General features: G+C 40.3%; 1 protein-coding gene across 3 annotated transcripts in view; it reads right to left on the reverse strand.

The window, feature by feature from the left end:
- Nucleotides 1–1286: 1286 nt before the first annotated feature.
- The window catches only part of slc4a8 (solute carrier family 4 member 8), a 31384-nt gene continuing 6106 nt past the window's right edge, over nt 1287–26564 (reverse strand). Inside the window, exons 1-25 of one of the 3 annotated variants that reach the window (XM_044172226.1) lie at nt 23503–23602; nt 21240–21321; nt 19193–19345; nt 18582–18717; nt 17176–17336; nt 14597–14773; nt 13909–13997; nt 13136–13293; nt 12927–13014; nt 12655–12801; nt 12404–12504; nt 10925–11099; nt 10626–10759; nt 10279–10524; nt 9836–9941; nt 9276–9437; nt 9074–9187; nt 8812–8973; nt 8433–8684; nt 8243–8311; nt 7520–7693; nt 7305–7436; nt 7120–7217; nt 6752–6857; nt 1287–6573 (exon numbers count right to left, since the gene is read on the reverse strand). In XM_044172226.1, the coding sequence (XP_044028161.1) occupies nt 6568–6573; nt 6752–6857; nt 7120–7217; nt 7305–7436; nt 7520–7693; nt 8243–8311; nt 8433–8684; nt 8812–8973; nt 9074–9187; nt 9276–9437; nt 9836–9941; nt 10279–10524; nt 10626–10759; nt 10925–11099; nt 12404–12504; nt 12655–12801; nt 12927–13014; nt 13136–13293; nt 13909–13997; nt 14597–14773; nt 17176–17336; nt 18582–18717; nt 19193–19316 (3117 nt within the window). In that variant the 5' untranslated portion in view covers nt 19317–19345; nt 21240–21321; nt 23503–23602 and the 3' untranslated portion in view covers nt 1287–6567. Of the gene's footprint in view, nt 6574–6751; nt 6858–7119; nt 7218–7304; nt 7437–7519; nt 7694–8242; nt 8312–8432; nt 8685–8811; nt 8974–9073; nt 9188–9275; nt 9438–9835; nt 9942–10278; nt 10525–10625; nt 10760–10924; nt 11100–12403; nt 12505–12654; nt 12802–12926; nt 13015–13135; nt 13294–13908; nt 13998–14596; nt 14774–17175; nt 17337–18581; nt 18718–19192; nt 19346–21239; nt 21322–23502; nt 23603–26564 lie in introns of those variants that run through there. The other 2 variants (XM_044172209.1, XM_044172216.1) reach the window with 2 other exon arrangements.

Here is a 26564-nt window from a genome sequence, read left to right on the forward strand (position 1 = left end):
TCCATGAAAAAAGCCTATTAAGTAAACCTGGGATGCATAATTTAGTCATCTGCTAAAAATATAACAGAATTGAGCTAATGCTGAACAAATGGAAATCATTTGAAGAATCAAGATTTATACCTTAAAAGCTCATTAATTAATGTGTTATATTTGTTTAATCCATACAAAAACCAAAGTGCAAAAACAATAATTCGCCAGGCTAGCTGTTGCCACCACTTCCGGTCATTATGCTTTATGCATTAAGTTAATAAGAATATGTTCTAAAATGTCAACCTATTTCTCTATGACAGGTGTTTTGATTGCCAAACACAGGTGTGTGTGTCACTTTCATGGCTTAGTGGCAAACCTACATGGAACAGAGCACATCATTAATATTATAAGTTAAACCTGTGCTTTTCCTGCAGTGACAAATCTGCTGTAAAAACCTCCAGCTACACAGACTTAACTCATGCACACAATCTTGAATCAGCTCAGATACTCCATGCTAAATGAATGAAAATGTAAACTATTGAACAAATCATTAATACCCCCACAATGTATATTCTGACCAGCTGGCAAATGCTATGTGGGGGATCCCACACAGTTTAATGGATCAGCCTGATGTTGCTGATCCCTGATTCAAGAGGTAAGAACCATCTAAAATGTCCTGTCCACTTCCCTCCTTCCACCTGATGTCACAGCCAACAGCTCGTCCGATTGGTTGAGGCCACAGCCCGCCAGCTGTTTGTAATCAGGAGCATTTGGGAGTCAGGATCACATGACACCCTGAAGGCACACATGCACACATAGATATCGGCATACAGAGTGCAGTGCATCTTTAACCCCATTCCCCTTCCCACAGGCTACTCCTCTGCAGTCAGGATCACCTCCAGATGTGCACACTGTGTTCTCACCTCAGGATAAAAAACGGGGGAGGGGTGCGGCACAAGGAGGAAGGGGACAGTCCAATGAAAATGGAAAGAGTTCCAAGAGGTTGTGAGGAAGGTAAAAGAGGGAGGAAGGAGGTTTAGACACCTCATGTGGGTACTTCCCAGGAAACGGTGCTGGGACGAGTGTTTATCTGTCTTAACTTGATGTAACAATCTTGAATTTAAATAAATATTAGGAGGGCAAAGGCCTTGTAGGCAGAATCTACTTGAAAGAATTGTGACTCTGCTGCCTCCTAGTGGGACAAGTCATTAAATACATCAAAATACTCAGTGGAGTATCTCTTAGATCTGTCCAATCAAACTATTTAACCAAATGACATGATGCAATAACTAGACAACAGTTCATTTCATTTCAACTGTAATTATTTATTTTTCATTTTTCCATAATCAAAAATTAAAATTACATATACATATAAAACATGTAGAACTATTTTGCTCAAGACTAATCATTCAGTGGTTGAAGAGACAAGGCATCGCTCTTTCTATGGCTCCAAGACTATAGGATTAAGGTTACTGCAGTACAGGTGCTCTTCTTCCTGAAAGCCTCCCGCTTTCTGACATCTCTCTCTCTCGCTCTCTTTCATAATTTCCCTCTTTTGTCAAATTGACCTTGAAACAGACACAAGTTTTGTCTTATATTCAGTAGAAGGACATAGCCTCACACAGTGCACAGTTTTCACTTTTATCTACACATAAAAATCTCATGAGAGAATTTGAAACATGGGTCTGTTCTTGTATTTTTATGCAACATAGAAATTGTACAATTGTATGGGCCACAGTAATGATTCTAGTTTTTTTTGACAGCCTATGCCTCATTACTGGCTTTTAAAAGGTCTGTTTTTGGTCAGATGTAAGGTGGTCAAAGGTCAAAAATGACAGCACAACAGGAAGTGGTTATGTATTCTATGACAGGCACACACGTACAGCACGTATATTTATACTCACATCCATCAAAATTTTATGGCCTCTTGGTCACATGTATATGCAGTAAACCTACAGTATACCGAAGGCGTTTAACTGTATGTTTGCCATACATTCACATATACATTAATGAGTTGAAAATCAAGTTTAAGACACATGATGCTCATTAAAACAGTCAAAATCTACAGTCATTAAACTCTGGATGTTTAAAAGGGATTTCACAATTTGGTTTAGAGTGTATATTTACACAATGAATAATATTAAGTCATGCCATTCATTAGTTTAGTCCTCAGACACACAAAGACTATTCACATTCAAAAGTCTGACAGAGTAGAAGCAGAAGTAGGCTACATGACAGCAAACACAATGTACAAAACTTTCATACGTGTCTTGGAGGAGGTATTACTGCATGTGATGTTACAGTGATAGATTACTGTACTTGTGCACTTTGCTTTAAAGTCACTTGAATAGAAATGATGGGGACTACAGAGGAAGTAGCCTTGAATATTGTTATAAAACAATTCATGAATTGATATTTAACTGGACGGTAAAACAAGGAGTTTTTCGATTTTAAACATGGCTACATTAATCCATCAATTCATGGACCAAATATTTAAAATTGATCATTTTACAATAGATTAATTTATTCATTCTCTGATATTTAACCTTAAAGTAAAGATCCAACTTCAAATAAAAATGCATTCTTCCTCTTGAAAATGAAAAGTTGAAGCAATAAAGCGCACCATTAATCTATTCAATACATTCAGGGGTTTTTCTGCTACAACCTTACTTGGTCTGGTATGACCAGTAGCTTAAGATCTGTATTGCTGTGTAACTGACATAACTGAGTCAGTTTCCTAAATTGATAACTCCTTTCTACCTGTGCTACGACATTTTAACATTTATTATTATTATTATTGTAATTTTCACCTGTGGCCGCTGTGGCTGCTGTTCAGCAAAATTTACATAGTCTCACTCGAAGACTGTGTTATTGCAGCATTCATGATTAGAACCTGGGACCTTGGTAGCATGCCATCTCTTCTCTCTCTCCCCTCATTTCCTGTCACGCAAAAATGCCACAAAAAACCCCTTTAAAAATAGTCTTTCAATAATCCTTCTTTTTATTGTCCAATTAAGTATCAATCAATAATTGATTTATGAGCAGTTTCAAGGCTCTAGGCCCATCGAGGACAAAAGGGTGTGACAATTGCAGTTTATTAGACAAACTCCTGCTGTCTCCCATCAGAGCTCTTTGCTCTCTGTGTAATAACCTTTAATGGTATTTTATTGAATTCATTCATATAAGTATATCATCCATGTGCTGCATTCTTCAGCCTTTCTCTGAACTTATGTTGCTTATTACAGTATATACAGAAAGCAAAGAGAACACATTGGAATTTCATATCTAAAAATATTTTTGTAATAAATAATAAATAAGTAATAAATTATTGTAAAACCATTTGATTGCTTAATAGATCTCTAAAAAATAAAATATATCACAAATTCTTTATCTACAGAAGGTGCAGTTATAAATAAAGTATTACTGAAGGTCATTCTTTTGCACCAAAATCTCTATGCTCCCTTTGGCTCTCCAAGCTTTGAGGTGACACTGCTGAACTCAAAAAGGAGAGTCCTGTCTTAAATTAATTAAAGACAACCGCCAGATGGGACTCTGATAATAGAAAAGGGGGGAGCGCATTACATCAGAAACTTGTTTATCCAAACTGACAAGTGTCGGCAATCCACATAATGAAAGTGTGACAATGTCAAAATATCCTCTTTTAATTGTGTGTAATTGTTGACATTTTTGGCATATGCAATGAAAGTGTTTTTTCGGCTTCAAATGTTATATTTTCCTGAACCGCCTCTACTCCACTCAGGGATGGATAAAAAAGGTTGCACTGGCACAAAAGCACCCTGATAAATAAAGCGTTATGGTAAAGTCAGTCTGGGTTGGATTTTGGGTCAATTATTGCTTAAAAGAAAATGCTGTAGCCCCCACCCCACCCCAAAGTAACGAAATAGTTATTATTTTCCTGATACTCAAAGGGAGACACCCTTTCGCTCTCCCTCTCTCTCGCACAGACACACAGACACACACACACACACACACACTTTCTTTGCTCTGGTTTCCCCTGACCTGGCATTAGCCGAAGTGCCTTGCAGGAGCATTTATGAACTCGTCTGAGGTAAAGAAATAAGACACTGTACTAACACATCACAAAGATTCATCCACACAATCATTAGTTCAAAGACAAACGTCCGTAAAGGGAAAAGAATTATGCCTCAAAAAACACGTTATTGATGCCACTGCTTCAACTGAAGTGGGTCTTCTAACATTTATAGTTTTCAGTTTACATCATCACACAAAACTGACACAAAGTTTTATGCACCAAAAGAGGATTTGTCTATGTATTACTGAACCTGCAATGTATTTCTAAAATCTACTAAATAATCGACCATATCATCACTACTAGAAAAAGAACACAGTCATGGCACATTAAATAAAAAGAGTAGATTTAAGGAATGATGACTGATAATGATGACCTACTTAAATTATTAAAAAGAACCTGGTTTGTTTATAAAGGAGCATTTACACTCCATTGTATAGCCCAGCTAAGTGTACAGTCGAGGTGGGAAACCTGGGTGTTTGTTTCTGATGAAAGGGTGAAAAAGGGGAGTGGAGAGGTTGTTGTTGTTGTTGTTTTGTGTGCTCCTATATCTTTGTGAGGACCAAATGTCTTTAAAGCAGCTATAATAAAGGTTTTTATAAATATTTTAACAGTGGATCACACAACTACTTGTATTTGAAAGAGATCACTTGTAGGGAGGAGCTGACAATAAATTATCATCCAACTCTGCAGTTCCCCTCAGCTCTATGGAGCTTTAGAACTTATTTCAGCTCATCGTTTTGATTTTCTGGCCCGCAACTTTACTTTGCTCTCATAGCGTTGTTTTCAGCTGCAGCAGCATCTGTTTTCAGCGAAACAGCTCTGAAAACCTGCTGTACGCTACCTGTTCAGCACCAAACAGCAGAGAGTCAGAAAGTTAGCAACTAGCTGGTGAACATCGTGGATCATTTAGCAGCTAAAGAGATAGATATTTCCCTCAGGAAAAAACAAAAACAGGACTAAAAGGAGAGTGAATATTGAACTGCATTCATCACGTGGCCAGAAACACATGAAATGAATGCTAATGTTGCTCCATATCTGCTGTGTAAATAAACAACCATGTTGGGTTTACAGGTTGTTTCCGGGGCCCCAAGTGGCCAAAATAAGAAAAAAAAGATAAGGTGTTTACTAAGTACATTTAAACTAATACAGTTGTTAGTCTCTTAATTTAACTGGGGTGGACAAAGTATTAGAAACACCTGTCAGTATAACGCACTACACTTCAACAGCACGTGCCCCACGTACAAGGCTGAGTCCTTACCGCAGCGGCCTGGGTTCAAATCCAGCCCATTGCTGCATGTCTCTCCTTTCCAAATTTCCTGTATATCTCTGCAGCTGTTCTTATCAAAGAAAGGCAAAAAGCCCAAAAAATAATCTTAAAAAACAATAACAAAAAAACCCCTGAACATTATAACTTCATGAAGGTAAGATTTATCGCAGGACTGTCGTATTAGATTGCATTACTTTTAGCTAGTTGTACCTAATAAACTGGCAACTGGGCATATTCCTGTATATCAGTTTACGGCTATGGCTAGTTTTAGAATTAAATTAAAAATCTACCCTACAAGGGAATTTACAATGGGCTGTTTCATTGATGTTGGGCAGTAAAGCCGATATTTATAGACAAGCAACAGCTGTGTCCCCATGAGCTAAAAACAAACCATCCAGACTTTTTGGTTGACATTTTTGGAGATAGACCAGTGACACTGAATTACTGACTGATTGACTAATTGGTGTGTTGTTAGGCTATTTGAGATGTTATATCCAAATGAGTTTTAAATAAATGCATGGATTTCTGCTATGAATCAGCAAATGTCCCCATATCTCAGTGAAATCACTATGGCTGATAGCAGCTGTCACAGTGTCCTCGCAGTTTTTCCATTATTTACTGCTACTGTGGATGGAGCAGCTCCAGGATCTGTCTCTAGATTACATTCTCAGAGCCCGTCTCATTGCTCTACACCAATGAATTAAAACTGAGCTATTCAATACTATTGAATTTTCACAGGTGAATGCTGCTACAGGAGAGAGTGCTTTAAAGTGTCATCCTTTATATCATCCTTCAAGCTCACAACTAGTAAAAGGCCAGAATCACTAAGGGCTTTCTTCCCTGTCTGGTTTAGTAGAAAGCTGGAAGTAGAAGATGCTGATGGTTGAGATCAGGGTTTTCCACTAGTTAACTGGTTAAGATGGTTAAGGTTGCTGAGGTTGGTGCAGTTTGTAGTCAAGGGGTCAGCGTTAGGATTAAGTTAGCACTGGCTTACATTTTAGAGCTTTGGTTTAGAGAAATAATATTTATAATATATTTCCAGTCCTCACAAAGATAGAAGTGCGTGTGTATGTCTTTGTCTGTGTGTTTATGGACAGTATTATGTGTTTCGGGGAGCTGGTAGAAATCATCAAGACTTGTTCCTCTAAGCACTGAAGAGGCTGACAGTTGAAGCAGCCAAACTGCAGCGTCCTGTGGTCCAGAGCTACAGTCAAGTGACACAGCTGAGTCTGCCAGTAATGTGGACGTCTTTTATTCGTCTATGAACGCAATCCCTTCAATCCTGCAGAGTAGAACAAACACACCTGGAATTAACACAGCACAGAGCAGCTTGGCTGCCCTCAATTTGCAATTACCCGTCGGAGCAACAATTGCAAAGCACAAAAGCAGCGAGTAACCACAGTGTGTAGCGGGAATATATCCAGATGACAGGGGTGAGGAAAAAGAGGGTATGGCCTTGCCTTCTTAGCAGCCATAGGACGAGTGTCCTTTTGATTGGAGCTGAGGGATTTCCACACTGTGGTTTTAGACATTTCATCAGATATATTAATATCAGAGGGGTCACACCTGAGGAGCAGGGAGAGGAAAAGGAGGGTAAGAAAAGAAAGCAGATGGTGTTGGGAGTGAGTTGGGGCTTTTAGGGAGAGGTCTCAGTTAGTTAGTATTCACAGTGTGCACTTGAAAACAGACCACCACATCCAAACAAGACAAGCATACATATACATAGACAGGAAGGTGAAAAGTTTCTCTCATGGTCTTACCACTCCAATCATCTGATGTCCATCCTGTCCACTTAAGTGTGTGTATGTGTATGTGTGTGTGTTCTCACCTGGGGTCATGTGCTTTTGGGGTCTGAACGGGCTTGCTGCTCTCCATGGGAATCTGAACAGTATCTTCCCTTTTTGCACTGAGCATAATCTGTGATTCCTAAAAGACACACACAAACATACACAGTCAATACGAGCATGTTTATTTATTTTCATCTCTGTATTTCAAGATTTCCATTAGGACTACCTCTTCTATATTTTTGGAGGCATCATCAAGGTTTTTTTTCTTCCATTCAGGCATTAAGTCATCCAGGTAACTTAGCTCTCGCTTAGAGAAGCACAAGTCCAGCAGCTTGCGGACGAAAACCAGCGCCAGCACCTGTTGGCACCGGAGAAAAAAGGTGCCTGTTATTTAAATGGAAGACATGGAGAGAAAGGGGATGTTGGCGGTGGTCAACTCACCATCATGGGGAAGATGATGGCGGCAGGTGACGTCTTGATGACCCAGAGTAGCACCAGACAAGTGAGCTGGGTGACAGTGAACAGGTGCACCTTCCTCAAGGGGACGTGGCGCAGGTAGATGAAATCTGGCTGGTGCTTCGCTGGCATGCCGAACAACTTTAGACGGTCGAAGAACTGAGAAATAATGAAGATGAACGCGGGTGGTAGGGAAGTTAAGAGACAGAGAGGGTAACGAGAGAAATGAATTAATGAGAGAAGAGCAGAGACACAGATAATGAATATGGCAAGAGAAAGAGAGTGATTATGAATGACAAATTTAGTAACTGTCAGGCCGCACTGAATTGCAACAGAGTTAGTTAATTAGATCAGGAGAGGGCATAACAGGGACAGCCAAATGACTGGGATAGAGAGGTCAAGAGAACAACTTGGAACATTTTGTATTTGAATTACTATCAGCTGAAGTATTAAGTATAAATATAGTAAGAGTTGAAAACATATCTCTTCACATGCCAATGTGATTATAGCATCTTGCAAATTATGTTATTTATATATTATTATATAAGTTTTGGATTGTAGAAAAAAATAGACACTTCCATTGACACTACAACTAGAGGGTGCCAAAGTCAGGAATTTTCAAATCGTGCACACAGTGACTGTAAATCATCTTTACCATATAGGATAATGTTCCTGTGTGACATTTATATATGTCAGATTGCACGTTACCTGAATGCCTTTTAATGAAGAGACTCCCATGTAAAGGAAAACACCATACAACACTGGCATAGGAATGAACTGGAAAAAAACAACATACATCAATGAGTTTTGGTAACATTTTGACTATTTCATGCTCTCACTTCTTTGACTAAATGTCCCAGCCAGAGGGGGGCAGCATTGCACAGCTTGTCTGACTAACCTGCAGGGCTCCAGTCATAAATACAGAGCAGCCCATTAGCAGGAAGATAAGCAGGCCAGTGAACCTCTGTTCTCTGATGCCCAGGAAGCGAGGCTGCTCTCCCGGAGCCGAGCTCTCTGATTCCAGCTTCAGGCTGTTGACGTGAGAGATGGACAGGACTGTGGCAGCTACAAACCAGGGCAAGCCCATGATGGAGCACACCGCCAGCATCACCCCAACCATCAGCAGGTCCAGGTGGTACCCACAGCCCTTCTGCATAACAGAAGGACAGATAGGTACATGAATAACTGAGCTACAGTCTGCAGCTGGAAGCAACAGTGCAGAGATACAGGTACATAGGGCTGCTTATCTGAATCTGAATTCTCAGATTTTTTCTTACCAGCAGTTTGTGCTCTTTGCGGTTGATGATGACGGCAGTTATCTGTTGGTCCATGAAGATGAGGATGGTACAGAGAAGGGCAGGAATAGATGCAGCCAGGACTGTCCACCATGGGTTGCGTCCTATTGGATTGATCAACCAACCTCGGTCGTCTCTAGTAGGCTGGAGGATCCCATTAAAGAAGAGTGAGGCCATGATTCAACCATAACCATGCAGTTTTACATCAAAGTCCACATTGTTATTATTATCATTTCCTCTATACCTGGAATTTGCTGGGCACCTTCAACTTCTGGGAGGGCACTCCAATGACATAGTCAAGCAGAACCATGATGGCAATGGTAAGGAACACTGCAAAGTCACTGATCATGGACCGCACCTGGGCACGGGAGATAACAACACTCAGAGATCAGTGGTTACTAATGTGGTAACCCCTAGCTTATTGAGCAGTCAAATTGTTTGATTACCTTAGTGGGGAAATAACGACTAGTCTTGAATTGTTTGAGGAAGGCAGACATGAGGAAGGTTGAGAAAAACAAGATGGTAGACCAGAAGAGAACATCTGGGGTGTAGGGGCCATGGTGGCCACATGCCGTCCCAACAAAGTGGCCCTGTAGACTGATACACTCCTGTAGAGATTTACGGAGGTTATATTAGAACAAAACTGCCTTAGAGGACTGAAGAGAAAATAGATCAAAAGACTATTTTATCTAAATTATCTTTCATACAGGAAGAGTCTACAAAACAGAAAGAAAAAAACACAATACTGAAGAAACAAAACAAGCCTTTGGTGTGCTCAGTTATATACACAGTAGTGAAAGGTTAATCAATTGAATATCCTTGTCAGTGTTTGCAAAGGTCCTTAAGAGAGGTTAGCTGCGCAAGGGAAGGTGAGGGGGTTAGTTGAATGTTAAATGTTAAAAAAGTAAACACGGTGGAGCAAATGCAGTGTGTGCTATCATGTGAAAGTTACACTAACATTAGGCGTCTGTGTGTGTGAGCGTGTGTTTCCGCATAGTTGCGTTACCTTGACAGTAAGGTTGGACCAGGGTATGGCAGAGGCTGTGATGTTTCTCTCACTCCACAGATCTATGGTTTTATTACTGGGATTATCAGGCTCTGCACACCTACAGCTACAGAGAGAGAAAGAGAGGAAAAAGCACAACACAGAAGAAAAATCAGTGGCTGACTAAAAAAGGATGGGCTCACATGCTTTTATCAGTCAAATTAGGCCAGAGATAAAGGGAACTGCATGCAAGAATGTGATATGAAGGCTTTTAGAGAGCAGGAACAAAGAGACAGCAAGGGCAAAGCTACATAGTGAGGAGGTGCTTACAGAGAGAGAATGACAGCTATGTATTCTTAGAGAAGAACAATGCACAGAAAAAAACAAAACAATGAACAATGAAAAATCTGAACATGCAGGTGAAAGCTAGAGAAAACCAGCAGAGTGAACATTTTGCTACTCACTACGCCAGTGTGAGTTTGTCCAGGTCGCTGTGTGCATTGAAGGGGTAGACTTCTCCCAGGTGGAAGAGCTTCTCCAAGGCCTCGTAGATGAAAATGAGGCAGATGAGGGCTGCGAAGGCCTCCTCTGTGAACCGAGTGATGTAGCACACCAGAGAGCTAGCATCTGTGGCAACCAAAATCAAACACAGCAGGGCCGTCCACAGGCCGATGCAAGTCCTCAGCGACAGATAGGACAGGCCGTAGTCCCTGATATGAGAAAGAGAAGAGAAGAGATTAGGGGTGGACAACAAATACATAATTGGGCAGTGATGATATAAATGTCACAGGGAGGTTGTTGTATTACATACTTGCAAAACTTGAAAAGGATTTTCTCAAAAACCAGCACAGGACCAGTGCTGCCCAAAATGGTAAGAGGCTGACCAGCAAACACAGAGTAGGCTACCCCAGTCATAGACGCACCAAGTAAGGACTCTATGGCACTCTACAACACATGGTGGAAATACAGAGAGTTTGTCTGGTGTGCAGTACAGTATTCAGTAACATGTACAATGGCTATGCTGCATCCATAATGTTCTAATCACACAGCAGTATGTGTGCAGTGTTTGCCTCTGTTTGAATGTGTGTCTGAGTGTGTTTGTGCTCTTACGATGCGTCCCTCTGTCGCCTCCCCCAGCAGTCCTCCAAAGGTGATGACAGGAGACATGCAGGCACAGTAGAGGAAGAGGAAGGAGGCCACACACTGGAGGCTCATACCATCCTTAAAGTCACTCAGATAGAACGGAGCTTTCCTCTTGATGTCCAGTATCAGACCACCGAACAACCTGATTACGCCACACAACAAAAGAAGAGAGGTGCAGAAGTTTAGAGAACTATTTGGTATGTCAGTGTAATGGTAATGTCAATGTCAAGTCGACACATTATTCCATTGTTCCAAAGGAATAGCTCGACATTTTGGGATATACAGTATGCATATTCGCTTTCTTGCCGAGATTTACATAACACATAGCTAACACACTAACTGTGTCTTAAGGCTCAGTTTTAATCCTAAACTAAGCTAATCGCCTCCTGGCTTTAGCTACATGGTTAGCACACAGACAAGTGGTAGCAATCTTTTCATCTAGCTAACTCTCGGCAAAAAGCTAATAAGCATATTTCTAAAGTCATAATTTTCCTTTACAGGGAAAACTGGCCAATAACTAATCCTTTTCAATAAGGAGGCAACTCTGAGACGGCCAGCAAAAAGCTATAATTTCATGCTTGCTCTGTATAAAAAAAACAAACCCCAACAACAAAAAACATAACAAACAAACCAAAACAACAATCGAAAATCCCCCCAACTTTCTAATTTAATAAACTAGGGTCTCATTAGTGAATTCACTTCTTCTAATGTGTGTCATTGTGGCATCTTAAAGATTACTGTTCCACTAAGAGGATAATTAAAGGCCCTACACAGCCGTAGTTCACCCACACAGGTGTTTTCACTCCCTTGATTAGACCTCTTTTCAGGACTGTGTGGGTGTGTCCAGACTGTGCTCGACCTCTCCCTTACTCTCCTTCTGCACCTGTTATTGATATGTTGAGTTTGGTGATCTCATGTAATTCCCATTATAGCTCCACCCCCTTCAACCTGTGCATAGGTTAGCTTGAATAACATGAAACACCTGTGTGGATGTGCAGGGCATTTAAAGAGTAACTTAACACCAGTGATATCACAGTATCCTGGAGTACACAGCTACATCACTGCATCAAGGTGAGAAGTTAAACCACTGGAGGTCAGCAAAAACAAGATTTTCAGGGGGTTTAAACTTACTCTTTAAGAAATAAAGTCAAGAATGTTTTGGTGCAAGCTTGTCTTTCAGGCTGTCATACTTGGCCGTAGGGGTTGTCAATTGGTTGTCCCACCTCAGCTCCTCACAAATCCAAATTTAGATTTTGTGGCGCCAGCAACTGACAAACATGGTGGTGAGTGCTAAACTCAGCCCCAGGCTTCCACCCATCCCTTCAGAAGCATAACTTTTGCTGTTTTTATGACAGAATATCCTGATATTCACCATTTGTGGGGTATCTTGCTTTTTGAAATATGAAGCAACAAGCCTGTGTAATAAACCTACAAATGACGGCTTACCTTCCAGTTCTCTGCAGCTCTGGCCCATGGTGCTCAGCATGTAGCTCTTCCTCTACCTGGCAGCCTGTGCCATTAGGGACTCCGGGCGTCTTCCTCTTCTCCTGCAGACACCCAGTGACCAGAAACAGACAAAAAAAAAATAGCTATACACTTTACCTATACAGCCACTGTTACTTTTATCGCACCGAATCAAAGTTGTAGCTAAAATTCAAACCTGAAAAGTAAATCTCTATGTCATCATAGCTGAGTACCTGAGAGGGGACATTCTTTGGGGGCTCAATGCGGATGGAGGGGTCCCACTCTCCTGGTGGTAGGACCGTCACCTGGTCCAGGAACTCATCTATCCCAGCCAGCAGGTCACTTCTGTCCTTTGCCTTGTAGGCTACATCATGGAAGATCTGATCCAGAGAGAATTGAGGGACATAGAAAACTTAACTGCCTGCCTTTACAAGGCATATTTTGAGATTTTATTTGTTCTGTGAAGGTTTTTGAAGCTAGATTTTAATTGACAGAGCATTCTTACTTCATCTGTCATGATGGTTGCCATGGAGCGTCCAATTTCGTGGTATTGCTGAGCCTTTCCATCTGGGCCCAGGAGAATGAAGAGGAACCTGATATTTGTCAGAAGATTATTCAGAGTATGTAAATCATTCCTGGATTATTGAATTTACATAATTTGATTTTATAACTGAACCATTGTTCATGTATGCGCAAAGAGCAGTGGCCGTCTACCTGGTAGGTATGGGGACCTCAGTGAGTCCAGTTAGCAGCACAGCAGGGGAGAGGCGGACAAAGGCCACAATGGGCCTCTCCAGGAAGTCCAGTTCTCCCACCAGTACATTGGAGGCCTCTGCACCCTCTGGGATCTTCTTCATGAAATGCATGTCCACCTGGTAAGACAAGGTAGAAGATAATAGCAGGAAAGAATACAATACAATTACTTAATACCTACAGTGGTTGTTATTTTTTTAACAGACATATCCCTGCATCCTGTAACTTCAGAACTAACAGTGCAAACAAAAATGTCTTCAATCTAAGAGTTGTCCACAAAGCTCTTCCACCACAGGTGCAGCCTAATGCCAGAGAACCTAGCTAGCATTTTAGCACTAGGGATATTAAACTGTACAGATATGCACTCAAAATGGCTAAATGGATGCTTTTAACTGTGTACTTTGTGTTTTGCAGTGATGCACTTTGAACAAATGTAGTTCTCTTTTTGTTTCCTAGGGGGCACTATGTGACCTAATTGATGATGTTGACAGCACACCAAACATTGATTACAGATCTTAGAATAGTGCTACAGTACATGCATAGAGCTGATAGCAAAACCAAAACAGAATTTACACTGCTGTTGTCAGATGCGTCACCCTCATTATATCTCTCTTTTTTTTTAAATACTCATATTCTATTGTGGTCTTCACAGCATATACATACACTGTGTTCACTGAGACACTGCACACATTTCTGAGAAAAAAACACACTTGCTCCACAGCCAACTTGTTTACCTTGCTGAGGTCCACTTGGGTGCTGTCCTGTCCACCACCGTTCTTAGCTGGTTCTGTAGCTGGTGGAGGCTGGTGAGATGTGGCTGATCCTGATGGGCAGTAAGGCAGTGTATATGCATTTGTGTGTGTGTATGTGTGTTTGAGTGAGAGAGAGAGAGAATCAGAGTCAGTATATATATTTATTGGCCTGCCAAGTGCAAAGTGAAAAAAACAACCTATGAAGGCAGTAATGCTTAGCTGCCAATATATCGCCCATTTGCTTAGGGACAGTGAAATGTTTTTTTGGCAGTTTGTCCCTGAATGCATTTAGTGTCACTGCTTAGAGATCGTGCTTTTCTATGTGTCTGTCTGTTGCTTCATCTTGTTGCTTTTAGTCTCTTCCTGCCTACTTTTATTCCCTAGTTTTTTCTCCAACCATCCATCCAATCGTATGTAATCTTATTATATCAAACAGAGCTGTCACTGACTGAAGAAATTATAAGTCAACTCATATTTATGAGACTTTAAAAGCATGTATAAAAGTAATTATCATTTAAATCCATGACACTGGATGTCTACATTTTATTCATACCAAGAAATGATCTGTGACAACTGTTTTAATGCTTTCAACTTGTGAAGAAGTTTGGCCAGAAATGTATTTGTGCAACATGCGTTTGCATGTGGTGTGGTGGTACAGTATGAAACCCACCTGTCAGATGGGGCTCTGACTGTTTGCGGGTTCCCTCAGTGATGGAGCGTACGATGGGCATCAGGTTCTTCTTCTTCTCGTTCTGGTGGTGGTGTCTCTTCAGCAGAGCCTCACGCACCTTTACTCTCACACTGTCGTCCAGCTCATTGGACGCCTCCTGGTGGTCCAGCACCATGTCTGCAACACACGGACAAAGAAATGCGCACATTCGCTCGTTACTGAAATCAGACTTTAGGCTTTTTCAAGTTAATGGCATCAGACAGCTTTTATTTCTACAGTACATATGTATTTGTGCTAGGTTGACCAGAACTTGAAAGCACAGAAAACCTAGTTAATAAAAGAACACTAATGGTCCAACTATAGAGCCTTCCTTGAACAATGAAATATTTGCTTTTTCCTTTAATTTGATGTGGTTAAAATCTCCTCAAACATCTGTTAATATGTAAAGGCACAGTGCTGAACAGAAAGGGTATGTTGGAAAGGGTTAGGTCATTATATGTCCAACATATCTGGGACTGCAGAGAATAATCAGCATCTCTCCGTCTCTCTCACGACTTCTGCTCTTCTCTCCTCTCCCAGTCTCCCTTTCTTTTTCATACTGATTGAATCAGCACTGGATCTTTCCTTCGTTCTTTCCTTCCCTCCTCTACAGTCAATCAAACTGTCTGCCTGACACACACACACACACACACACACACACAGACACAGACACACAGACACAGACACACACACTACAGTGGCTGAATTCATTCTGAGCACACTTCAAGGCCAGTGCTAATGTGCTGAGCTCAGCGTCAGTATAATCAGCCATGTTAATAAGGACAGTGACAAGAGAACCGCCCAAAGGAGCCTGAAATTAAATCAAAACTCACAAATGGTACATCTAACGAAGCCTCCACTGACACTTCATAGACTTGAGATAGATCATGTTCCTTCTAATTTGAGACTACAGCAACAGCTCTGCCTCCTCTAGTGTATCACTTGACAGATGACCATCAGTTACTCATATGAGGAAGAGCTACATTCAATAATATCTGTCATCATGTTCAAAGAAGTGGTGTATGCAGCCTCCTTTATTGATTTGCTCACACACTTGTTGTTAATGTTAATTAACAGTTACTGATACTTAGTACGATACATTCTAATAGAATTTGAGAGTTAGGTTGGTGAGAGCATGCTGGCTTCCAAAATAAAAGTTGCATCATTGATTTCCCTTACCTTTACCTGCTTGAATTCCACTACACTGATGAATTGAATTATTTGGACACCCGGTTAATGTATAGAGCAGTTTTTAAAAATATTATTATTCCTATTATGTTGACATTTTCGGGAAGAGTCTTAATGAATTAGACTCTGGTAATCTATCCTTGGGGCTCAGAGGTTCATTCTTGTGTTTCAACAGAGAGGTTCTGTTCGTATACTGTGGATAAGAAAGATTAGAATATGCCTTTTATGCAACTTTGAGCATTTTCAATTGCATCCTCTTGGTCTCAGTTTGCCACACTTCCAGAAATATAAGTAACCAAGTAAATAAATAAGGAACGTTTTTTTTTTGTCTATATCTCTTCTACCATCTTGACTACTGTTTGGAGTCCAGGTGCTGCTGGCAGGAGTCACATGGAGAAGAGAGGGAAGTGAGAAGAGCAGTGGAGAGCTGGAGAAGAGGAATGACTGCAAGCAACAAGGCTGTTCAGGCTGTAAACCTGTCACAATCTGACCATGAGGAAGACTGACTGATGGAGAGCCTTGAACCATGTGATCTTTTGTATGTGTGTGTGTGTGTGTGTGTGAATGTTTGCATGTGTACATATATCATTTACATGTCTGTCCAATTTAAAACTGCGGTCATTCACTCAGTGCTTAGCTAATCATGTGCTTGCATGCAAAATACAGGTGCATAGTTATTTGCATACTTGCATGCAAATTACCTTGAATCGTGGTAGCAGCTTTATCTAATTGTAGGTTGGATTGGCTTGTAAGTTCAGCTGCAATATTCCAGTAAAACACAACCACCAAGCAGCCATACTTGTTTGTTCAGCTTAATGATAATGGCACAAACTGAGCCTTTACAGCCACTGGTGTACTGTAAGTATGGACACTGGACCATTTTGTGCTTGTTTATGTTGACATCACAACCAAGTAATTTATAGTCAATTCAGCTTTTTCTATGACTGACAACATGGGTCTGTGTGTGTCTGTTTGTGTGTTTCTGCATCCAGTGCGATGATGCTCCCCTCAGGCCTGTACCGTATGTGTGTCTCCTCTCTTAGAAGGATAAATTGATTTGTAGCACACATCCAGCGGGCATCTCGGCTGAGATAGAGCCTGTTTTGTATCAATGAATGTAATATTTACTCTAGGACAGGGGCAACAAGTGACTTAAGAGAAAGACAGGAAAATAAATTGTGAAATCATGTAACCATTTGAAGAAGCATCCAGTCACTTACACTAATGATACAAACTGATTTCTTGCAACATCCTTATCAAAAAAATGTGCAGACAGAGCTTGCCTTTTTTCTGGGGATAAATAGCACTGTGCTACTGAGATACTAATATATATCAGTTGGACAAATTCTCACCTGCAATCTCTTCGATGCAGTCGGCATGCATGTCAAGCAACACGCTGCCGTTGATGATGCAACTGCGGAGCTCAAACAGGCTGTGGAGGGAGAGAGTAGCGACATAGGGCTTGCTCCACCTCTCCCCGCCATCCTCCACGTCTTCCTCAAACTTCAGCCACCTGCGAAGTAAAGATAGGCAAGAAATCAGGGCCTGTGTTTATCAATCTTCTTAAAGTGGAATTTTGGACTTAAGTTTGCAAGTAGGAGTTAATGTGAAGTATTATTACTTTTAATATTCACTTAAAAAATAAAGGCAACTTATTACAACTTAAAAATGGTCTTAAAATTAATATATAATTTACGCTTGGTTAGATCCTAGATGACTGCAGTACAGAGACAGAGGTGAACACACAGCTTTTGAGACATGTTCTCGAGTGACTGTGCAAAATATCATTGGTCATGATGAATAATACACTATCTAACGCAATATATTTAATTCAGAATGAGGTAGATTTAGGCTATTATTTGCATTTCATTTGAACATTTTATAGAATGTTGTAACAATTTGTAACAACAAGAATAAAGTTGACATTGATTTTATTTGCAATCTCTTCCCATGTTTCGTCATTGTCAATGTGGTACAAAATTTTCCTGATATGTATATTTGTTAATTCCTATTTTAATATTATAACTATATTAGATTGTTGTCTTACATTCTAGTGAAGTTTTTTAGGATTTCACAAAATAAAATGACATTTTTGAGAAATTTAAATCATGCAGAATAACATATCACTGAGTAAATTTAAGGATTAAATAAAAAAAGAATTAACAATATTGCATATGTAGCATACATCATGTGATCACTTGAAAGTTGCTCTGAAAATGTTACTCCTAAACTTTGCCATAAGTAGGAGTGAGTTGCTTGATAAATGTGTCTTATTTTTCAAACTCAGTGAAGAACTTTTTTACTCCCAAGTTGGGTCTTTACAGCATTCTTAAGTGTAATTCTAAGAGGTTTGATAAATACAGGCCCAGATCCACTCAGTGCAGACAGGAAGAAAGAAGCATTAAACCTTAAAAAGAAAGATGTTGTCCCATCCCACACACATCAGCTTTACATTGTGGTTTACACCATTTCCTCCCAGGAAAGATCCTTTCATAAATATCATAAATATGACGGAAAGGTTTGACATGTGAAACTGAAATGTGGCATTTGACCAGCATGAATGAGATCACAGCAGTGTTTTCTGTCATTCCTCTCTTTGGAGCTTTTCACCGTGAACAAACCAACCAAAAAATGATCCACTAAGCTTTAAATGTAACCACCACTCCCTCTTCGTAACGGTACAGCTGTATAGCTGCCGGGCTGTCAGAAGCTTTACTGCTAAGCATTGTTGCCAATAGCTCCCAGAGGAGATCCTGACCTGGCTGTTTCCTTCCACTCAGCATCCTTGCCATCCTTCACACAGATCTCATCCAGCTCAGTGAATAGCTCGTGGGTCACATGTTCAGCATCCTCCTCTGTGCCCAGAATGAACTGGACACGCTGGGACGGCGTGTCTGATAAAGTGAGAAGATGTGAGGGAGGAACGAGAGGTGAACTGTGGTTCTCAAAACACTTTCACAAACACACACTACACTACTTACTTTGTCGGTACATGCCTTTTAAATGACTACTAGGTCCATATATACACACACACGCACACATTCACAGTAATCTACCTAAGCACATGCGCACACACATGCAACATGCTGACTAGTTCCTGTCCTTTGGTAGCTAATTAATGGGCTTGTCAATTTTAGCCTGGAGTGCTGAATGTGTGTGTGCAAGTGTGTGAAGTGCCCACAGTATTGATAAGCGTGTGTGCATGCATGTTCTACACTCTGACTGATAAATGACTGGATGAGCCTTAAAAACACTGGATTTGAAAAGTAAAAGACACTGTCTGCAAAGGGGTAGCCTAAGAAGATAAGAAGAGTGTGTGTGTGTGTGTGTGTGTGTGTGTGTGTGTGTGTGTGTGTATTTGTGTGTTACCATGATTGGAGGTGGTCGTCTCAGTTTCCTCGCTTTGTTGTGTCGCGATGCTTCCTGCCCTTCTGTCTCTCTTGCGGTGCCGAGAGCCATGGGGCTTGTGGTGACGATGGCTCTGCCTGGGCATCCGAACCCCCACAAACAGAGTCCTGTGGCCTGAAAAAGATGCGAGAGAAGAGATTATACTTTTATTATTGATTAATCCTTTTATACACATACATAGTATCATTATTTACTGCAAAATAAACATGCAAACATTTTGCCATAATATCATCACTATTGCCTATTAATTTAATAAAAATACAGTTCAACAGAGATTTGAAAAAACCATAAAACATCATTACAGTGATATAAATGAGCATACAGATTCTGGAGAGTTCAGTAACTGCACCTTAGAGAAATGCAGGACAAAATAAAAAGTACTTAATTATCTATGAATACTAACCTAATAAAGAATAAGGCTGTCTGTTGTGTATATTTAAATATACTTAAAGGAGGAGATCCAGGAAGACCAAAGAGGCTCACAATGAACAGTTTTGTATTTCAGATTTCTACGGTCATTTCTAAGACTGTTTTGTTTATTATTTCAGTTATCAGATGAAGGTTGCAACTTAAACATCATACCCGTCACTTTTGAATACATTTTTCAAATTAAATTAAATTAAAGAATGAACACTTGTAATGATCAGAAAATTAATAAAACTGCTCTGGCAAATTGTTATGAATAAAATTGAACAAGAGTTTTTCAAAGAGTCTGATGTATGTGTGTGTGCATGTTTGTTTCTAATATATTTTGGGGTGCAATGCAGATACAAAGCTACTGAGCTGCTGCTGAGTGTTCCATCTCTGAACATGTTACTATCCCTCCAGGACAGCGATAATGGGCCTAGTGACACACACACACACACACACACACACACACACACACACACACACACACACACACACACACACCCCTGTCTACCCCCAACCCTCCTCTGTATAGATGGAGGATTCATTATTAATGTTCAACTCTATTCATCTCCATCAGACAAGGAGACAATACATCCACATGTCCTCAAAACAACTCACACTGTAAATTATTTAGACACACACACACACACACACACACACACACACACACACACACACACACACACACACAAAGAATGATAGAAATTACTTAATCTTGCAGAAAACTTTGCTCCATTACTGTTTGGTCTCATAAAATATATATGCCATACAGTAAGTGGTCTTGGGAGATCTGCTGTAGGCTGAGTGATATTTACTGCACTTTTTTAACTGCACTTCTTTTAGGCTATCTGATGGATGCAGTTACTTTACAAAGGAAAGTTTTGCATGTAAAATGCAAACTGCAGGTGTGATGGTTGCTGGTAACACAGTGGGCACAAGGAGCATTTACTATGCACATGTTGTTGTCAAGCCACTGTTGTTGTTGAAGCTAAAAATGAACAAATTATGGAGCTGTGCCATGGAAATGCAGAGATAGAGATAGTTCTGCTGGCTGTACTTTTAGAAAAGGAAAAGGAGCCTAATCCATACAGAGGATGTAGTTAAAGGATAAATCAACACTAAATCCATCTCAGCTGCCAGCATGCTGCTGCTCTGGCCACTCCTCAATTAGTGATATAACAACAGGACTTCTGAATGGGGTGTGGTCAGGTGTGTAACATGGCAGAATGTTTGAACCAATAGAGAGCAAAGAAGCAGCTTCAGTGTTGGATTAAGTAATAATGACCAAAATAATAATGTGCTAAAGTGCATTCTATTATCATTATTATTATTCTATTAATCATGGCCTATAATGCAACACTAATATGATAGTGTGAAAAGAAACCATTCTTCATAAATGAGAATCATAACTTTTAATACACTGTGGCAGACAGCAGTTCATGCTGCCCCAACCCAACCCCATATCTGACCCAGGGCAATAGCAAGAAACAAAAACTCATGCCATGAGAACCATTTGAAATAATCACATAAATATTCTACAGATAGGGACTTAAAGTAAAGAGTTTGATTATGTTTTCTACTTGCGCATGTTACTCACCTTCTAGTTCCTCCTTCTCATAGTGGATGTTCAGTACTGAGCTGGTCCCTCCTTGGTCTACCACCACCTCTTCATCTGGCCTCTGATAGCCACACAGACACACAAAAGACATGTAAGTATCATGTTACTGTTCTTTTGAATGATATTCAGTGCAGCTAATACGTTTCTTTACAATACCCTCTGTCTCCAGCAGCCATATTGTTCTTATGGAAAAGTTCAATTTCGTAAAACACCTTCAGCCCTTGAAGTCCATGAAAGGAAACCTGAAAGGTCATTTTGTCCAGGAGCGTCCTGTTAAAGCAAACTACTGACACTACTGGCACTGTAACAGAGCCACTAATTGGCCAAACTTGCAAGAGCTTTTCAACAATGAGCATCAAATTCCAGACAGTCTATTTTCAGACCGTCTGGCACAGACACACAGAGAAGGACAGGCAGGCACGCACACACGCATTCATATAAACACACACACAAGTTAGTTGGAGAATGTGCTAGGCTCTATTATCCAGAGGAAATCAAATCAAATTAGCAAAGTGTCACATCCATCAGGGGTACTGCTGTAGGCAGACTGCTGCAGGATGTTGCTGTGTTTTACTATCCCAGTGACAAGGCTTTCTCAGAAGCAGTGCTGTTTGCTCAAGTGCAGCAGTGACTGTTATCCGTGGTCATGTATCTGTCCTATGATAATGAGGGCAGAGTGCTGCAGGAACCTCTACAGCGGCTCTGGAGTCCTGCGCTGCTGCAGTGTCTCTGTTTTAAGGATCTCTCTTCATCTTCTGCACAAGTACATGCAACAGAAAATCTTTAATTTCTAATCTCCGGGAACCTCCCACATGCTGTTTAACCAAAGTGTATATCACTTCAACCTGCCCATTGTTTTCTGGCAGAAATGTAACTTTTGACACAGGTAGGATAATAGACACACATCTAGATGCTGGATGCTGTTACCCCTGTGAATAAATGCAGCTCTCCACATAATAGATGCTTCTCCACCCACTCTATATGAACACATGATGACGTATGTACTGGATGTGTTTCTATGAGTGTGTGAAGGTGGTGAATGCAGAACTTGGAAGATTAAAATATCTGCCATTTGGCAAAACTGACACCCACTCTTAAAAAATTATTAACAGTGGAGAGCGTTGAACTTCTCGGAAAAAAATGAATCAGTTTAGAAATTAAATCTTTTTGATGACTAAATGACTAGATACAGAGAACATAAGAGATTTATTGTTCAACAGTGAAACTCAGGACAGAGCTGTGGTAATATAGTTAGTTAGTCAGTTAGTTAGTAACTCATAAAATTGTTTATCGTGCCTCCCTGATTTGATTTAGCATGATGATTTGATGTTAGCTATTTAGCTCAACAGTTGTGCATGTAAAATATACAGTATGTGTGTGTGTGTGTGTTTCTGTGTGCTTGGTGTTCATCAAAAGATTCATGTGGGAATGATGACAGTCCACTCAGTACATCTCCCTTTCAGAGTGTTAACTGAGGGGTAAACACTTAAGATCTACAGTCTCCGTCATGCAGTCTTCTTACTGCAATTGGTCAGTCTAATACCCAGCGGGTAGTGAACGCAGCAACGCACTGCGGCTCGGGCTGCTACATGACGGCCACAGAGGCAAAAATAGTTGCAATTTGTCTTCCTGAAGTGCTATTGGAAAAAGCTGAGAGTTTGTATTAGTGGAGTGGAAATGAAAATGTCTTGGCCTGTCAGAGCAGCATGTAAGAGCAGGATTTTCATTTATTCTGATGAAAAACATTATAGTTTGGCTTATGAGAAATTCGAAACTATATGTCCTGTTAATGAGAGTGATTGGTCGCTTTATTAAAGCTTTCCAGGACATAAAACTACATTTGAACTAAAGTACCCTGTGTGTGTATGACTGTGTGTATTATTGTAAGATGTGTGTATGGAACAAGAGTGAGCAGTGATTTTTCTTAGTTCTCCTGGGGTTTGGCTGATAAAACACCACGCACAGTATATTGACAAAAAACCCCACTTTTGAATCAATGCCGCCTGCAGTTATGAAATGTGATAAATGGTGATATTGCTGTGTGTGTCTATAAGTGTGTGTGTGTATTATCTCTATGTCAGACTGTATTTACGCGCACACTGAAGTCCCTAAGCTGTTTTTTTATCTTCTGCCCCATTTAGCCTCTCCAGGCTGCTAAAAACGGAACAGCTAAGCACATTAACACAAGATTGTGATAAGAAAAAACTAATTAACATGCAGTACAGACAGATAAATGTCTTACCTGATTATAAGCAAAATTCAAATCCAACTACAAAAAGCTTGCTGTTTTTATGTCAACTGTCAACTGCTCTGATATCAGCGCAGACAGCCACTTATAATTCACACAACAGTTGAAAACAGCTTAGGGATCCCAAGACATCCACTTAATTCACAGGTGTGGGTGACCTGGCACTGCCTTCCTGCCTCCTTTCACACCCTCTCCACCATATCAGTGCTGAGGGATTTCTTTCTCTTTCCATGACCGAGCACTTCTTTATCCCAGGACAATTCTGTCCATTTAAAGAATGAGGCCTCTTAATTAGGAAGTCATGCTTGGGCCAAACACTGAATGTGACTCATGGTTATATAATTATGTTTATGCAAGGGATGGAAGTGTGGTGACAGAAAGAAAAGGCTTGTGACCATGTGTATTTACATGTGCCAACAGTCTGCGGCCCCTGTCAAAGTGCCCCTAAGCAAGGCACTAAACCAGTACTTGGCTCACTCACTAACAGTAGCTACAGTGGTGCTTGTACTGAGCACCGGGCTGCTCCTAGAAGTGGGAAAAATAAAATAAAACTGGCTTTGTCATCTTAAATAAGAGTAAATCAGAGATGACACATATTCAGCCTGTCTGGTTAAAATACTTTTGTGTATAGTTAGTTGACACCAAACGTATCGTCTTTCTTTCGCTGTCTCTCTTTTCATCATTAAAGGATAGGTCTGGTAATATTCTATATTTTTAATATCTTATTGTCAACAAATCCCATGAAAAGACTAAAACCTACAATGAATTGATTCTACTAACAAGTATTGTCTATGTAGCCAAAGCCTGATATAATATATTCCTTTGTTTTTCAAAAACATCACTGGGTGACATGTTCCTTCATTAGGATGAACTAATGACTCAATCCCAAAACTAGAGGAACCAAATGTTTTAGGAAATTAATTAGCCTTTTTTGAAAAAGAAAGTATATATCTGTGACCCATTTTTTTAGATTTACATCTTCAGTTGGAACAAATGGGCTTGGGGATACGTGGCACAGACAGGATAGGAAAGTCGGAAAACACTGAAAGACGGACAAACACACAGGTTTTGGTTGTTTTTTAGGTTTGAGTTAATGCAAGCTTTACTGCAGGAGACATAACTATGACAGATATCACTTATATGTATCAGTAAAATTGTGGACATGTACAATGAGAACCATATAAGCTTAAACAAGGATGTCCAAGGAAACATCTCTTAAAATATATACAGCCCTAAAGTAAAGATTTCTATTTAACTATATAAGAAATAGCCACATTAATGTATTTATTACAGCCAGCAGAGCATGTAGAAAAGATATCAACTATGACAAACTTTTAAAATTGTACAGACTGAAGTGTAGCACCACAACGTCCGAGTAATTTTTACAGACCTTGGTCTTATATGTTGGGTAGATTTTCAAAAATTTTCAGAAGTACACAATGTTTTATGTTCAAGAGGTCAGTGGATATAGTGAACCAAAACAGGAAAGTTGTCGGCCGGACAGCCAAACAATGAGCTGAAACTCAAGCTCCGTAAATTCTAGGGGAGCTGCAGATTCAGGTGATAATTCTCTGCAGGTTCATCACTACGAGCAACACCTTTCACATTGACACATTGTCTCCACATTCTCATTTGATTTTTATTCTAAAAATCAATATTAGCTGCTTTAAAGAAAATCCCAATCCTGTGCATACACACATCCACTGGCTGAATCCACTGGCCCTCGCATAACCTCGATTCTCACACACACACACACAGACACAAACACAGTGTTATCAGTCAGTGCAGCTGTGGCTGGTGAATTAGAGCTTCTATGCAGTGTGTGGGTTTGGGCTCAGGCTAGAGGCAGTCGGCTCCATTAGAACTGGAGCTTCACCAAACATATAGACACACAACTAGAGAGAATGGATGAGAGAGAGAGAGACTATAAAAGCTCTTTGTCCCAGAAAGGACGGTAGACCATCAGATCATCAATTAGTTTGGGTCCATTTGGTGCACGCGCGCACACACACAGACAAAGGAGGAAAATCATTCTCCTGAGGCTCATTCAATAACTACAACTACAGAGTGGGTGAAACTGTGTTTCAGAGAACAACATGAAAGAAAAAGAAAATCTTCTTTTAGGTCATATTTTGTGGGCAAGATCCGATTACACTACTGTATATCCATGCCATGATTATGATGTTCCTTCTCCTGAGTCCATGCTCTTCATAACACAATATGACTCACAGCCCATAGTCACAGTTCACTAAGAGCACCTTCTTAAAGGCAAATTCATGCAGGTATGAGTGTTTTTCAAAGGTTAATGGTTCCCTGTCATTCATAACTCACCTCCCTTGTGTCACATTAAGTGCATCAGCTAATTAAAAGCTCACATGGCACTTAAAGTTTTGCTTGCTCTCTCTCTGTGGGTGAGCACAGCTGTGACCCTCAAAGCATGCACGTGTGCGTGATTTTCCACTGACATGGCAAATAATTGTGTGTTTCTGCCTGTTTCTATCTCCTGGCAACCATCCCCTTTTCTTCACACTTGTCCTCTAGCTTCGTATCAGTCACAGTGCTCGGGAGGGTTTATGACTCAAAAATAATTTTTCACGCTGATTACTGCCACTGCGCCATAAAAGCGGCCCACAGCTAGCCCCAAAATGGCTGCCTGTCCTTGAGTTTCTGTCTTTTACAAGCATTTCAGTGGCACTCACCCATGGGAAACACACACTGCAGCTGCCTGTAATGAAGGTTATTAAAGGATAGTTTCACAATTTTTCAAGTCTGTCTTAAAACAATAGTCAGGTGCCCATATGAGCATTGAAACTGTTTTTTGCTTGCTGGACTAATTCGTCCTGTTCGTATTCGTCATTAAAAGGTCACTTTCTAATGTTCTTTCAATGTGATGGGGGACAAAATCCACAGTACTCATTTTGTACAAAAATGTTTATATGGGCAACTATTAATTTAACTTGAAAATGTGTGCCCTTATCCTTGAAATGTATTGTCTATAATGATACATTCTCCCTTTTTTTAGTTATTGATGATAAACTCATCTAATACAAACTAAT

Source organism: Siniperca chuatsi, linkage group LG2 (genome assembly GCF_020085105.1).
Source record: "Siniperca chuatsi isolate FFG_IHB_CAS linkage group LG2, ASM2008510v1, whole genome shotgun sequence".
NCBI classification, from domain to species: Eukaryota; Metazoa; Chordata; class Actinopteri; order Centrarchiformes; family Sinipercidae; genus Siniperca; species Siniperca chuatsi.